Genomic DNA, 16,849 nt, shown 5'->3' on the forward strand with positions numbered 1-16,849 from the left:
TTGAGCTGAATCATAATGAAAATGTTACATTTCAAAATGGGTAGACTCCGATAAGAACAGCTGAAAATTCATGGGATAAATATCCATTTCTATAGTGTTAATTTTAAAAAAACAAACTCAGGGAATTAAAAGGAAGGAAATAATAAAAATCATAAATTTAAAAAATAGTAAAACATTTAGTGTCAAAAGAGATAAAAATGTGCTGTCAACGGAAACTAATACAAAATAATATTGAATGTATATTGTAATTGAAAAATTTTTTAAATATATAAAATATATAATTTTTTAAAAGTAAAAAAAAAAATAGACTCAAAGCTAATATAAATTGTCCTAATGTTTGGAACCTAAAGAAGGTTAATGCATTCTTTGGGATCTTAAGGATCTTGTTGTCCTGCCAGAAGTGCATTCACATTCTGAATAAAAGTAATTTGGGGAAAGTAAGTGCTGATATTAACTGAGTTTTACAGTCCTTACAATTAATTTTCTCAATTCATTGAACTGATTCCATTAAAAATTGGTATTTATATTAAAAGCTCCTTTAGTGAAGCTGAGTCATTCCAAAGTAATCATCTCAGAGAGTATAATGAAGAATACTTGTATTTTATTACTGGCTTGACTTAATTTTAATTTTCTCTTATCTCAAATTCCCTGTCAGACTATAATCTATATATGTAAAAGCCTAATATGCTAAGTGTTCCACCGGTTGGTCAACCACTCGACCAGTCACTATGATGCACACTGACCATGAGGGAGCAGACCATGAGCTTTGACCAGTAGGTTAGCTTGCTGCTGGGGTCCGGCCAGTTGGGACTGGGCTAGAAGGGCTGGACACACTCTGGAGCCAACTTCGCAGGGTCCCTCCCGGGCCTCTAAAATATTTCTTCTAATTAATTTCCTTTCAGTGTGCATGAATCCATGCACTGGGCCTCTAATAATGTCACTAATGCAGGAAGGCATGATGGTCTCCAATTTATTTAGAAAATTTCTGTTTTTCCATTCATGTTAGGTTTTTTCCAGTTTGGAAATGAAAAAAAAGGTACTTAATATCATATGAGTTCTGTCTTTTATCACTTTATTCATATATTGTTTTGTTACATAGCAGGCAATCAGAAAAAATTGAACCAGTAACTCTTTCATAATTGTGTGGAGAGATTTGATAAGTGTCTCTCAGAGAGGAATAAGCCTCTCAACGGAGATAGGATTTTATAAGTGAAGGAAAAAGAAAGCAGCAACACCTATGACCCAAATGCCCTTCTTGTATGCTATACCTACTATTTAAATGCATAAGACTGAAGGGATATGTGTCCCATATATGCTTCCAAAGCAAACAATATAAAAAATTTGGTGACAACTCATTTAAGAAAAAAAAAACAAAAAAAAACACAAAAGTTATGGACTGCCTTCTTTTCTACACCTGGGGAAGGAACAAACATGAAATCCCAGAGGAAATAAAACTTGAAAAGGTGGGGAATGAATCTAAATTAAAAGGCAGCTGAAAAAAACATGGACATCAAAATAATAAGTCCTCCAAAATGGCCGGAACCAAAAATGAACTCACAGAAAGAGAAACTAAAAAAACAATCCCATTTACCATTCCAAGAAAAAAGTTAAGATACCTAGTAATAAACTTAAGGAGGTAAAAGATATGTACACAGAAAACTACAAGACATTGAAAAAAAGAGATAGATATAAACAAGTGGAAGAATATACCGTGTTCATGGATTAGTAAAATCAACATCATTAAAATGGCCATACTACCCAAAGCAATCTATAGATTCAATGCAATCCCCATTAAAATACCAACAGAATATTTTACAGACCTAGAATAAACTCTCCCAAAATTTATATGAAACAAAATGGCCAGGAAAATTTTAGAAAAACAATTTTCCATAGGTTCAAAAATTGCATTAATATTCTCCTTAAAAATAAGAGCTTAAAGAAGAGGAAATTACAAGGAAAACATAAATTAACAAAAGGAGTTGGAAAATAGGCATGCTCAGCTAAAAAAAAAAAAATCAATAAAGAAAATGAAACTATTACAGAGATTAACACCACATTAAAGGACTTAAAAATAAACAGGGCTGTAAACATTGTTAAGGAGCAAGATGAATGGGATTAAGGGGTCACACAAACAATAATATTCATATCCTATATAATAAAAGCCTAGCAACCAAACGCCAGAACGACCAGCCGACCAGTCGCTAATGATGCGCACTGACCACCAGGGCGCAGACGCTCAATGCAGGAACTGTTCCCTGGTGGTCAGTGCACTACCACAGTGGGCGGTGCCGCTTGGCTGACCAGGACCAGTGGCTGCTCCGCCTGCGAACCCGGGGCCAACAGGCAGGAACCCAGGCTGCAGTCATGGCCTCCTCACCCCAGGCTCCTCCTCTTGGCTTCCTGCTGCCTCCTCCGGACGCCCACAAGCCATGCAGCGCTGCCACTGGGCTCCCAGAACTGACCCTGGAGCTTGGGAGGCGGGTTCATGGCCCCAGGACTGAGGCCTGCGACGCTGCCTCTCAGTGCTGTTGTCCCTGGGCCGGCCCCAACCGGGTCCCCTGGAGAGGCGAGTGTCCAGCTCCAGGGAAGATGCTGGACCAGGGAGCAACCCCTCAGAGGGCAGGTCCACAGGCGCGCAGCAGACCGGGATGAGCAGCACTCACTCCCACAGGGAGCCATCCCCGCAGGCCATGCCCCCAACCCGTGCGCGAATCCTGTGCCCCAGGGCCTCTCCTAATAATATGAAACAAATTAACAAAATAGATTTTGAAAACAGACAATGACCTGACTGGTGTTCCTGCAGGGGGAAAAAACACACAGATCAAAGAGATAATAATTATTTGAAACCTAATAGAAGAAACTTCCTTAAATAAAGATTTGAATCATTAGCAAAAGAGCACATTTTATTACAGGGATATGGTACAGAATGATCATCTGAAAAATATATCCTGGTGAAAATATCAAACGTAAATTAAAGAACCATTGGATATGCTGAGGCAGAAAAAGCAAAGGATACACGTAGTATAGGGCGAAAATGTACATGTGCATGTTTACTTAGGAAGTAAAGTGTGGCACCTATTTTTGTATTTGTGTTATAACAGCCATTTTTTGTAACGTGTGGAACCTCTTGAAGGCAAGGGAAATACAGAAATCCCTCTGGCTGAGACTTAATGCTCTGATCCTGGCGACTTCTAGAAGATGCTGTGATATATTTGAATTTCATTTGTATCATGCAATTACCCAATTTCTGACCATCAAGTCCCCTGTATCTGACAACAGGCACACTGAACAGTGATTTGGTGTGGAGTGAGTGTCACCCATGCAGGTAGTTGCCAAATTAATTTAAAAGAAATAACACTAAAGCTGATAACACTAAAATTGCTGGGCAAATTTTTCAAAATAGAAAGCACATTAAAACAGGAGAGAAGAGATTGGGTAATGATCAGGGCTCTGTTCTTATTTGGCCAAATTGATAAATGCAGTTCTGGGACTTCTGGAATCGTTCTTCTTACCAGTCATTAGGCAAGTGGCCAATATCCTGTTACTCAATTACAGACAAAGACCAACAAGATGCAAGCTTGCATTTTAATAAAGAATCTTTATGTCTGGAATAACAGTAGGTTTTGCTTTGCAACCTCTTTCATTGGACCTCATCTTAAAATCGGATAATACTAATTTCTACTTTATAGGTGATTTAACGATTAAATTAAAAACTGCTCTTAAATCCTTAGCACAGTGGCTGGCGTACACTAAGTCAATATTAGTGATCGGGACCCGTGTCGGGCACTGGTAGCAGGTGCAAACAGTGGCTGTGGTCATTTGGTCTATTTGCATATTAGCCTTTTATTATATAGGATTTGTTCATTTCTCACCTCCTTCTAGTCCTCCTCCTTTTTCTCTTTCTCTCCTATTTGTTCTTTCTTCCTATTTTTTCTTGCTTCATTTTATTTCCTCTATTTTAGTTTACTATTTTCTAGTTCAGCTTAATAAGATTGCTTATTTAATTAATCAGGAAAAACCTCAATTTTCTTAACTTTAAAATGAGGGGGTTTGGATTGAGTCGAACTGTAATTCTCTCTCCCGGGTGAGATTTTAGTGGATCTATGAATTGGCATGACATGGTGATAATACACCACAGTAGTGCACAGAAGTATTGAGTGTTGCATTAGGGACCTTAGGTAAAAGGTCTGGGGAAAGGTCAAAGTAAGTGTCAGATAACAAGTACTTTCTAGGTACCTGGTCCCTTTTCAAGGAACTGTAAATTAAAAATAGACAATAAACTCCTTATATTCACATAGTTTACATTTTAGTTCTATTAAAACTTTCCCCTTCGAGGGATGTTTTGAATGACTGCAAAAAAGAGAAGGCAAGGAAGTGGTCCTCTTCCCTGTAGATAGTCGAGTATGTAGTTGGGTGCAGGGATTGCTTGCATTCTCTCATTCAGGATTAAAATTAGTAATGTTTGCCAAGGTGTAATGAACAAAAAGAAAGAAATGAAAGTAAATGCTAGCACATGAGTCTGTTTACTAATACCTTCAGTTTTGATATTCAAATGTTGAATTTTGCATCAGTAAAGAGTCCATGTTTTAATAAATCCACATTCTAATTCACCGTTTCAATTGAATATAAAATCTTCTACCCATGGATATCACTGCACAAATAACTAAATCTTGTTCTCATTTGATTTTGTTTTTTTGCAGCTTTTTTTCACTTTTGACTTGATAAAGTATGATTTCCAGAAAGATGAGCCCATTAGAAATGAACAGGGCTGGTGTAGTCATGTAAAAAAAGGTAAGATTCTTATATTTGAAGATGTCACCTCAGGCAAGGTTTCTGAATTTCCTTTTAAATTTAAATTTAAAAAGAAAGAATGATTATTTCTAATAGGTAATATGACTTAACTGGAATTTCAGTGTCAGTAGAATGGTTTAATTATTAGATGTTAGATGCCACAAATGAATCTCTCAGATGCTAAATTGTTAAAATTTTAAAGGGATTACTGTTGGCCTCATATTTTTCTTAATCCACCATTTACTTCTGCTTTGCGACAGTGGCATATGTCCAGTGTCCTATATCACCAACATTAAAATGAATGACTTAATTTAACATTCTAGGTGTAGTGGAGAATCGGGCAGATTTTAATTTAAATCTGGGCTTTCACATTTAGAAACTGTACTGCTTTGGGAAGGTCACCCAACCTGTCTGAGTCTCATTTTCTTCTTATGTAGAGTAGAGGTGACAATACTCTTTTCATGGGGTTATTGTTGACAATTATTTGAGATGATGTATGCAAAGCCCTGCAGAGGGCCAGGCATGCGGCTTGTCACCCTTCTCTTCTCCCTTTCACTCCTCCTCCTCCACCAAGGTAGACTTTCTTATAATTTTTAGTTAGAAATTTTTGGGTTTTTTTTTTTAAATCCTCACCAGAGGATATTTTTCCATTGATTTTTAGAGAAAATGGGAGGGAGGGGGAGAGAGAGAAACATCAATGTGAGAGAGAGACATCAATCGTCAATTGATTGCCTCCTGCCAATGCCCCGACCAGGGATGGGGATCAAACCTGCAACCGAAGTATGTGTCCTTGACCGGGAATCAAACCCCGGACCCTTCATTCCATAGGCTGGTGCTCTATCCAGCTAGGGCTCTAACCAGCTAGGGCTTTAGTTAATTTTAATGAAAGCAAGTGCCCCAGTTAACTTGCTGCTGCATATCATCAATCTAGAAAATTAAATGTAGAGATGTCACTTAAAATTGTTTAGCAGACCAGACTGAATAAATCAGGCCAAACTTACATTTTACTGCCTCAGAATATGTTTAAACTACATTTCAGAGATGATTTCCTTTAAATCTTTACTTCAGATGTGGAGGTAAATGCTGCAAAACTGATTTTTGTTTTGTTTTTCCTAGCAGCTGAAAGTATAGAAAAAAAATACAAATCTTATCTATTAAAAAACAAGATTTCCCAATCCTCTGAATTTCAAGCCTGAGGATATTTATCAAATATATTTCCCTAAATTGAACTCTATAGATAGTATTCAAAAGAAAAGTCATTTCTAAGGAACTTCATTTCAACACACCTTGCTAGATAATGTGTGGTTTCTTTTTTACTTTTTTTTTTTTTTTTTTTTTACAATTACAGTAATATCTGATATTGGAACTTGAATCCCAGAACTGCTTACTACTATTTTGCAGTTCTAATTAAAGGTTACTAAATAGTTTATTTTCCCATTAAGGCATTATGTCTTGCATAAATTGCCTATAAATGACAGATAAAAATACACTATGACCTTTCAAGCATTTGCAATAATTGATTTCTAGAGAAGAAACTGTCACTTGTGTCCTGAAAAAGAAAAACAACATAAAATTTGAGGGAAATGTGAGGCTTGAAAATTCTGAATTATAGGGAATGTAGCCTGGTGGAATATGCAGTGAGAAGAGGCTTTGGAGTCAGGGTGTCCTGGTTAAAAATTTCAACCCCCACAGTTGGCTGCGTGTAACACTGGGCAAATTACTTTTTCTTCCTCCGTTTTTTCAACTGTAAAATGAAGATTATAGGAGGGCCTGTCTTGCAGGTTTGTGATGAGAATCCAATGGGATACATATGCAAAGTGTTCAGAATAGTGACTGGTACCCAGAAATTGCTCAGTAAGTGTAATAATGAAGTTGATTATGACGATGATAATGATGGTGATGGTGATGGTGATGCTGGGGTTGGTAATGACAATGACCATGAGGGGCCTCTGCTGCAGCAAAGCAGGCTTGTGTGGCCACCGGTTTGTGTGTCTTTAGAAGCCAGAATGTCCAGAAGAAGTAGGAGTAATTGACAGTTAAATAGAAAGTTAAAAAAAAAAAAAGCTGGAATGTAACCCATTTAACGCATCACAAAGACGTTCACTCGCTTCACAGGGGGCAAAGCCAGTCACCAATAGCCTTGAAATCGTCCAGGGCAGTGATTGCTCCTCTCCCTTGTCATCCACCCTTCTCTCGGAAGTAGTTTTTCCCCCTTGCAGATTGCTGGCCAAAATCTGGATTCATTTGAATAAATGTTATTGAAAAATTATTTTTGATAATGTGTCTAAAATAAAACTAATACATTTCCTGTTTCATTTCTAGCCCATTGAGGATTTCCAGACTAACATACCAGAGGAATAAAACATTTTCCTAAACTTTTAATAACATATTAATTATATCAGAGATAGTATTATACAAAAACCTTGTTGCAAAAATCATTGAGACTTGAATTTTTATAATTATCAATTTCAAAGCATTTCTGCGAAGAATAAACAAAATGGCAATTTGGGGGCTTGCTACATAGTAAGTGCCCAGCAAATATTGCTGTTATCATTGCCTTTTTAAAATTATTATTATGGTTGTTATTTATAGAATTTCCATTATTAGCAGTGGTAAAATCTGCATAATCCAAAAGAAAAGTAGCCACTGTTCTATCCATCCAGGATGTAAAATAAATGTAACACACTTTCTTCACATTCCACTTCTTTGTTGTTAGTTTTCCCAAACTAATTTGCATTTGTGGCAGTCCGTGAAAAGACATGCTGGTTGTACTCGGAGCACCCAGAGTAAATGATGTTAAATATAATAAAATAAGTTCAGAGGAAAGGAAGATAGGCAACACAAGTTGTGTTGGTCAGATGTAAATTAGGTGCATGCATGGTGTGTATAATAATCGTTTTAATCCGATCACTAAAGGTGCCTTTCTCTCACAGGAGAACCTGGACTTCTCATTTCTCGAGTGAATGAAAAGAATCCCTTCTTTGGTTATGTTGGGAATAAAAAGCACACTGAAAAGAAATTGTTACGTGATGTTTTCAAGAAGGGAGATGTTTACTTTAACACAGGAGACTTAATGGTCCAAGATCATGAGAATTTTCTCTATTTTTATGACCGTATTGGAGACACTTTCAGGTATGAGACATCAGCGGTTCCACTGCCTGTTCTGATTATGAACTGTGCTCTGAGCAGGACTCTAGGGAAGCGTTATAGACCACATGCCCTTTACCTTCAGGGCAGACTCAATCATGTCTCCCCATTTAAAAATCTATCAGCCATCTGTTGCTAGATTGAAATATACATAAAATTTTGATGTCAATTTTTATAATTATTTTAACAAATCCATTTGGTCCAAATTAGTAAGCTCCTTTTTCTTAGAATATCAAACAGGTACACAGATCTGAAGTCTAAATGGTAGGGTTAAAACCAATTTGGTCAAATATGGTCTACTTCTTGACCTAGTGATAAAGATAATGAAACAGCAACATTTCCCTTTCTAGATTTTCTTTCTTAATACGTAAGATTATTTTAGGCTTATGACTTTATTTTACTTTCCTAATCAATGACTACAGAACAGTGAAGGACAGACAATAGACATTCAAAAATTGCTTGAATGAATAAATGAATTATACTTCCTCACTTTCTTGTACCAAGTTAAGGAGCTCACACTATTTAAAGTTATTTTAAGCCCTGCTGGCATGATTTAGTAGTTGAACGTCAACCTCTGAACCTGGAGGTCATGGTTTGATCTGATCAGGGCACATGCCCAGGTTGTGGGCTCAATCCCCAGTGTGGGGCATGCAGGATCAATTATTCTCTCTCATTGTTGATGTTTCTATCTCTACCTCTCCCTGAAATCAATAAAAATTTATTTTAATTAGAGTAAAATATCTATTCATATGCACTGAAAGAGCCAAAGGGATTAAACCCTAGAAATCAAAAGGGTTCAGTACAGTGAAAGACAACTAACTATAGCTTTCCTTTTAGTTTTTTCTATCTGTCATTAGAGATAGGGGACATTTTCTACTTAACTGTTATTGTATTACAAAATAAAAAGGATTATCATGATTTTATTTTTATGAAATATTATAAAAAACATTTTACAGTAAGCAACTTATACCAATGAGACATAAAGTAATTTTAACTAAAAAATAGACACTGTATTTTGTTGAGTTATCAACAAAGTGTTCCTTAGAATATGTATTTTGTTTTGAAAACTGCCATTATTTTCCATCACTAGGTGCTTGCACAGAGCCAAGTGCAAGGCACTAAAACTAAAACTGGGTACCTAATTCTTCAAATATAGGAGTACTAACTGGAACTTGTTTTTTATTTAGATGGAAAGGAGAAAACATTGCAACCACAGAGGTTGCAGATATTATTGGAATGTTGGATTTCATACAAGAATCAAACGTATATGGTGTGGCAGTGCCAGGTATGAATATATTTTGGGTTTGGGAAGGATTCTCAGAGAGAATTGCCAACTTTCTTTAGTTTTGCAATTCAACATTTCTTACTAATTTTATATATATATATGTTATCTCAGTCTTGTCATGGCAAATAATGCCCTAGGGCCATGGTTGGCAAACTGGGGCTCACGAGCCGCATTCGGCTCTTTGGCCCCTTGAGTGTGGTTCTTCCTAAGCCTTAGGAGTACCCTAATTAAGTTAATAACAATGTACCTACCTATATAATTTAAGTTTAAAAAATTTGGCTCTCAAAAGAAATTTCAATCGTCGTACTGTTGATATTTGGCTCTGTTGACTAATGAGTTTGCCGACCACTGCCCTAGAACAAGCTAACCAATTTCATGGCCACATCAAGGGAAAAGTACCCATTGAAATTTTTATGATTTTTGCTTCTTATTTTAGTATGGGTTGATTTTCTCCCCATTGAATTTTAATATATATGTTTATTTTTAAGCAGACCTCAAACACTCTGGTCAGTGACTCACTGCTTTTCAATAGTCTATTATTTTTCTCTTTGAGACTGGAGTTTATACATGCCACTAAACAGAAATGTGCTCTAGTTTAAATGTTTAAGAACACTGACTTGTAGTTAAGTTGAACCTTTTAAAAAATTATTTTTAAATTGTTTGGCCTCATTTATCTTTATAAATATGCATGTGAGGATTGTATCATGATGGTGGAAATGGCAAATAAAAGTGACCACCTTGAAATCACAGGACTCCTCACTGTTTTGTTTGTTTTTTAACTAATGACAGTATTGTCTAACTAATGTTTGTAAGTGCATGGAGATGTAGGTGTGGGGGTGAGAGTGTGGACAGGGGAGCAGAGGAAGGGGTGTTTACTCTAATAGCTAGCCACTGGGTGCTGGAGAAATGCTGCAGAGACTCCAGTCCCCTGAAAATATCTATGGGTGGCATGATACGCAGAAGCGATCTGTGGATTTAGTTAGGACAATACCAGCCTCTAAATAAAGACATGCCCTCTATTTTTTGCATTGATGCTTATTACGGACATTTCTCTTCTTAAATACATATTTCTTCTTAATATTTTATATTAGCGGTGGTAAGATGCAAATTATGGGTCATTTATGGTGTTTTCCATTCCATCTATTTCATTATTGTGGTGTAGCTATTTTAGGATTAGACTCTGCCCTTCCTTGATCCTAAATTATTTCTGGGGAGTAGATCATATGCTCAGGGAAGGACCCCTTCATCTATGTTACTGTTGCATTGTCATTGCTGCAAGAAATGTAATGTCTCCCTTCACAACAATTACTATGCAATCAACAGGACTATTTTTAAAATGCACCTAGCACTGGTAAATGGACTCTGTTTCAAACTTCTTTTTCAGATTGTGAAGGAAAAATAGGAATGGCCTCGATTACTTTAAAACCAAATAAGTCTTTAGACTTGGAAAAAGTTTATGAACAAGTTGTAACATTCCTACCAGCTTATGCCTGCCCACGATTTTTAAGAATTCAGGTAATTTTACTTACTCATTAAATTTAAAACCAGGAATTCAGGAGATTAATTATAAAGTAACATTTTATCTTTTAGCTAATATGTGCATTTTATGTATATTAGAGAATTTGAAGAGCAATGAAAAGCCATGGCATGTTAATTTTTATCCATATTTGACACCTAATTATAGAAGGGGAGCGTGATGAAATGCTAGGATGTCTTTGTCTTTGTCCTAATTGTAGAATTGCTCCCTCCCTGTTTAGTCAAGATCTCAGAGCAAAAAATGATGGTCCCAGAGACAGTGACAAGCCGAAAACCACATTTTACACGTGCCTTCTGAGGACATTTAGTGCCATGTACCTAAAATGGGGTTCCACCAAGCTGACATCAAGGTGTCTATAGGAGGTGTACAGAACCTAAAGGGAATTGGCTTTAAGCAATTTTGCTTTTAATCTTTGTCCTCATTCTGTCAAAAATATCATGTAAATGAAATATGTATTTATGACAGTTCAGATGCTATGTCCCATTGGCCAAGCAATGACTTGGCTATAAGGAATGCCACAAAACCCCTCTGGGATTTCATATTTTGGAGGAATTCTGCATTTATTTGTTTTGAGAAATGGGCTCTTTCTCTTGTTAGGTAACTAGACTAAAACACAGTAAAAATAAAAACACATTTATTCAGCTACTGGGTAATTTTGCTTGCTCATTTCATCAGCCATTCATCTATTTAATATTGTGCTTTAAATGAAATTTCCCAAAGCTTGTACTCATCATCTCTCAACATCCAATCACAGAATTTTTCTGGGTACATTTATCATATTGCTATTATATTTCTAATAGAGTGAGGGAGGGGGTCATATTTATTTTTAAAGCATTTGCTGAGCAATCCTTATGGCCAAGTCAGTGCTTGGCCAATGGGACATATCATCTGACCTGTCATAAATACATATTTCATTTATATGATATTTTTCTTTTAAGAGCTTTTACATACATCATCTCAGATTATTTTCATATCACCTGAAATACTAAAGGTAAGTAAATATGAAGCAGAAATAACACATTTTTAATTGAAAAATTTTGAAGTAATTTAAATTCGCATGCAGTTGTAAGAAATAATACAGAAATGATCCTGTGTACTGGTTACTTGGTTTCCTCCTATGGTAACATTTTTCAAAACTGATATTGACATTGATACAATTTGCCCATCTTTTCAAACTTTTCTGTTTTACTTGTACTGGTGTGCATGTGCGCGGGCGTGTGCGTGTGCGTGTGCGCGGGCGAGTGTGTGTGTGCACGTGCGTGCGAGCGTGTGCACGGGCGCGTGTGTGTGTGCGTGTGTGCGTGCGCGTGTGTATGTGTGCGCGGGCGTGTGTGTGTGTGCGCGCGCGCGGGTGTGTGCGGGCGTGTGTGTGTGTGCGCGCGCGCGTGCGAACGTGTGCACGGGCGTGTGTGTGTGCGTGCGAGCGTGTGCGCGGGCGTGTGTGTGTGCGCGCGTGTGCGCGGGTGTGTGTGTGTGTGCGGGCGTGTGCGCGGGCGTGTGAGTGTGTGTGTGTGTGTGTGGTGGGTGTGTGTGTGTGTGTGGCAGGGGAGGAGGGAATGTTCCTCTGGCCTAGGTTCTTCCAGCTGGTCTAAGAATGAAATTGACATGAGACAGATTGGTAGAGAAAATAGCCAAATGTTATGCACACATGCACCTGGGAACCCCGCATACCTGAGAGAGTCAGAGGCCCCACGCACGTGAGAGCTTTAGCGACAGAAAGTTAAAATGAGGTACGGGTGGCATCTGAGCTAAGGGTGAGGTAAGGTGCACTGGGGCTTCACAGAGGAGGAGGTCGTTTTCAGGACAAGAAGAAGAGCAGGCGTTCAGTAATTAGAAAATTTCCCTGCCATATAGATAGGTCATAAAATGTTATTTCTGGTGCTTACTTATTATGGACAAGGCCCCTAATTTAAGTTCTTTAAGGGAGAGGTAAAAGTTTCTCATGAATCCTCAGGGTCTCATTTGCCATCAAAATAATTCACATGCCAAAGTGGCCTACCTTTGGGAGGCTTGTTCTTAACCCCTTCAGCCTTCAGTTCCATACACTTTTATTGGCTATGTAGCTTTATGCATCAATGACCACAGTCAGGATATGAACAATTTCAATACCACAAGGATCCTTCCATGTTGTCCTTTTATGACCACACCCAGGTCCCTCCTGCCCCTCCCTATTCCACTAGAAACAATATATTTTAATGAAGTAGGAAGTTGAAAAATCATACTATTTTAAACATTTTCTCCTGGGACTACTTAAATTCATTGTTATTAAACAGAAGAAGTATTTTGGCGTAGGACTACTCTAGAAGACTAAATCAGTGTTATACAAATTTAGAAAATATTTTAGCATCATTAAGCACCTAAAAGTCGTTGGGCCATGACTGTAATATTTATTACAGTATTTACTATAGTTAGAATAATGCATGACACTTAGTTGTGAAAATATTTATTTAATAAATGAGTTATGATCTGATATAAGAAAAAGAATAAGTTACTTCTGAAAAAATGAATAAAACAGTTATTTTATTAAATATCTGTTTTGCACAAATTTTAAAAGAATTCTCCTGCCAATAAATTTACAAAAAAAAATTAAAATGTTTTATTATTTAGTATGGCTGGGAAGGAATTAAATTGGTCCTTTCATTCTGAAACACAAATTGTTATAACCTCTCTAGGAAATAATTTGCTAAATATGTGACCAGACTATTAGAATTTGCATATATTTTGCCTTAGTAATTTTATCCCCAGAAATGTATCCTTAGGAAGTAATCAGAGATTCTGAGATGACAGTGTTGGGTAGGAGAGGGGAGAGAAGGCATGAGAGCAGGGAAGGAGTTCAAAGAGTCTGGAATTCGTTTAGAAGTATAAATCAAAGCGACCAAGTTATTCATAGAACTTTATATGGACCTCGACATGTCACCGGATTTAAAACAAGGATGCTTTTCCATGCTTGAAAGTGCCACAGAGATCCCCTCATATCTCCTTTAAATCCCTTTTAAAGCAGAGCTGCTTTTTTTTTTAATGTATATTTTTATTGACTTCAGAGAGGAAGGGAGAGTGAGAGAAATATCAATGATGAGAGAGAATCATTGATTGGCTGCCTCCTGCATGCCCCCTACTGAGGGTCGAGCCCGCAACCTGGACATATGCCCTTGACTGGAATCGAACCCGGGACCCTTCAGTCCACAGGCTGACGCTCTGTCCACTGAACCAAACCAGCCAGGGCAAGCAGAGCTTCTTATAAACTCCACATACCTGAGAGAGTCAGAGGCCCCAGGTAAATGAGAGCTTTAGCGACAGAAAGTTAAAGTGATGCACTCAAATCTCCTTTAAATCTCTTAAAGCAGAGCTTCTTAAACTTTCTAGATTCATGGTATCTTTAGTGTCTCAGTAATTATTTTATGACACTCTTGACCCAAAACAAGTACCTCAACATTTGTTTATTCAGTGGTTAGGCCAAAACAAATTAGTAAGTATTTGGGTCTAACAAATTAGTTGCCATTTGAAAAAATAATGCATATAAATTGAAAGAAAAATACTTTTATTTCATTTTCAAATAACCACAGAAATAAAGATGTGTACGTTTGGTACTGCACAACTCTTCAACCTTTGGAATTAGATTGGACTGAACAAGCCCAGCCTAATTCCATGTTATACATTGATTTAGGTTTGCTTTTTATCACAGCTCCACTGAAAACTCTGTTTCACAAAGACAGGACATTTCAGAAATGAATGTAACACAAACTAATATTGACCTAGTTGTTTCCAAGTAGTGACTGACAGATGTCACTGGGTTTATTTTGAAAATTTTAAATATTCCGTGGAGACCCTAGAAATTCATTTAGGTACCACAATGCACCTCAGTGTATAGCTTGGAAACTCGAGTTCTAGATCATTCTTTACTCCCCCTGGTTCTTGTAGTAATCTGCCTTATGGAATAGATACCTGTCTTTTACAACCTTTATCTTCGTGTTTAATAGCATTCTCTGTACATAATACTGTATTGACATTGAACTGAAGAGATAAACCTATGTGTCTTAGACATATTTATAATCCATTGTAATCAGTTATTGACTATGCTCATAATTTTTATATGTTGAATAAAGTTCACAGCTAAATTAAGCTAACGATTTAAATGTGTAGAGGCCAATTTTTTAATTTCTAACGTTAAATTATTAGTGGTATAAAAATGTTGTAACTCTCTTGTAGTCTGCATTGGTAACCATGTTACTTTTGTGTTATGTATAATATTAAATGATTCCACTGATCCCGGTAATTGCTCTATAGGAAAAGATGGAAACAACAGGGACATTCAAACTAAAGAAGTTTCAGTTGGTGCAAGAAGGATTCAGTCCATTGAAAATTTCTGATCCACTTTACTTCATGGATAACTTGAAAAAAACTTACGTTCCATTGACCAAAGAGCTTTATGATCAAATAATGTTGGGTGAGATCAAACTTTAAGGTTTCTTTCAGACACAGCGTTTTCAAATGCTTTCTTAGGAGAGGTGAAAGGAGAGTATGTGGTTCTTCAGCATGAAATGGAGGAAAGGAACTGACTTTCATTAAGCGTGTGCGGTATTTCCTTATTATGCAATAGCGTTTCTTCAATTAAGAACTTTAATTTGCTTTAATAACAAAATTTAATTAATTATCTTTTTTACCTATATGGGGATGCAGTGCATAACTAAATATTTGCCTTAATCACAAAACTCTTAAATAACAAATAAGTAGCTATTGTCTAGATACTTACTAAAAATGTACTTTTTAACATTTAAAGTTTCTAGTTTTGAATAATTTGTTATATTACTCAAATATTTAATTTTTATGTGCCCTGTCCTGTAATTCAATAAAATCATCTTCATTAATATGTTTTGAGGTTCTGTTCTGATGTTTTGAATGATAAATTTACAGTCAAAGGAACCTGACCAACTAAATGCATGCACTCCCATCTTCCTCATCTTAAGCTCACATTAAAATGGTAGAAGAAATATAAAACTTCAAAGCAGGAAAACAGGTAAGTCCAAAGGATTTGGGAATTTTTGAAGATATATAAATGGGATCAAATTCACAATAAAATCCAGTAGAGCTGTAGAAACCACTAATAATACATGAAAAGAATAGACTATGGCGAACCTTTTGAGCTCGGCGTGTCAGCATTTTGAAAAGCCCTAACTTAACTCTGGTGCCGTGTCACATGTAGAAATTTTTTGATATTTGCAACCATAGTAAAACAAAGACGTATATTTTTGATATTTATTTCATATATTTAAATGCCATTTAACAAAGAAAAATTAACCAAAAAAAATGAGTTTGCATGTCACCTCTGACACGCGTGTCATAGGTTCGCCATCACTGGACTAGAATAACAGGTATTGACACCAAGATCGGAGGCAGAACGGGCACTGAGCGTGGCAGGTTTGTGAGTGGTTAAATGGGAACTGTCCTACAAGGATAGTGCAATTAGCACAACTGTACTTCTCTCAATCAAGAAGCGCCAGGCTCCAGTGTTTGCTTCAAGTTGGAACCACGAGAATGACTCTCTTAACAAAGTGACCTATCTTCCATAGGAGGGGATTATTTGTTATTTATTCCTCCACAAATCCGTATCACATCTGAGAAGTATATGCAGAGGCCCTAGCATAGGAAAGAATTTGTCATGCTGGGTGAACAGAGGAGGCCAGTACTCCAAGTGGCTGGAGCGTAGTTCATGCAGAGAAGAAAACTCGACTGGAAGATGAACCTGTAGGCAAAGTGTTTGGATTTTATTTCAAGTGCAATGAGAAGCAATGGAAATAGTTTAATCATGGAAGAGACACGATTAGAAGGATTATGCCAACTGTTGTGTGGGAATCAGATTGGGAAATGAGGTTAACGTGAAAATAAGAAAATAATTAGAATTACTCGTTTTGGTGAGTTCTATGTGTCATCTTGGGTAGCCTGTGGTGTGTCTAGTTGTTTGGGCAAACACTAGTCCAGATGTTGCTGTGAATGTATTTCATAACCCTAGAGATTTCTGACTTGCCAGCCCTTTCAATCGTATGAGCCAATTCCTTTAAAGGTAGATAATCTTATTGATTCTGTTTCTTTGG

The 16,849-nt window shown here is 36.9% G+C and overlaps 1 protein-coding gene across 1 annotated transcript in view; it reads left to right on the forward strand.

The window, feature by feature from the left end:
• The window catches only part of SLC27A6 (solute carrier family 27 member 6), a 51,780-nt gene extending 35,741 nt beyond the window's left edge, over positions 1–16,039 (forward strand). The window contains exons 6-10 of the mRNA XM_081088670.1: positions 4,701–4,791; positions 7,725–7,923; positions 9,126–9,223; positions 10,608–10,738; positions 15,045–16,039. Of these exons, the coding sequence (XP_080944796.1) occupies positions 4,701–4,791; positions 7,725–7,923; positions 9,126–9,223; positions 10,608–10,738; positions 15,045–15,221 (696 nt within the window). The 3' untranslated portion in view covers positions 15,222–16,039. The remainder of the gene's footprint in view (positions 1–4,700; positions 4,792–7,724; positions 7,924–9,125; positions 9,224–10,607; positions 10,739–15,044) is intronic.
• Positions 16,040–16,849: the final 810 nt, after the last annotated feature.

Source organism: Myotis nattereri (genome assembly GCF_964212035.1).
Source record: "Myotis nattereri genome assembly, chromosome: 4".
In the NCBI taxonomy this organism is placed as follows: domain Eukaryota; kingdom Metazoa; phylum Chordata; class Mammalia; order Chiroptera; family Vespertilionidae; genus Myotis; species Myotis nattereri.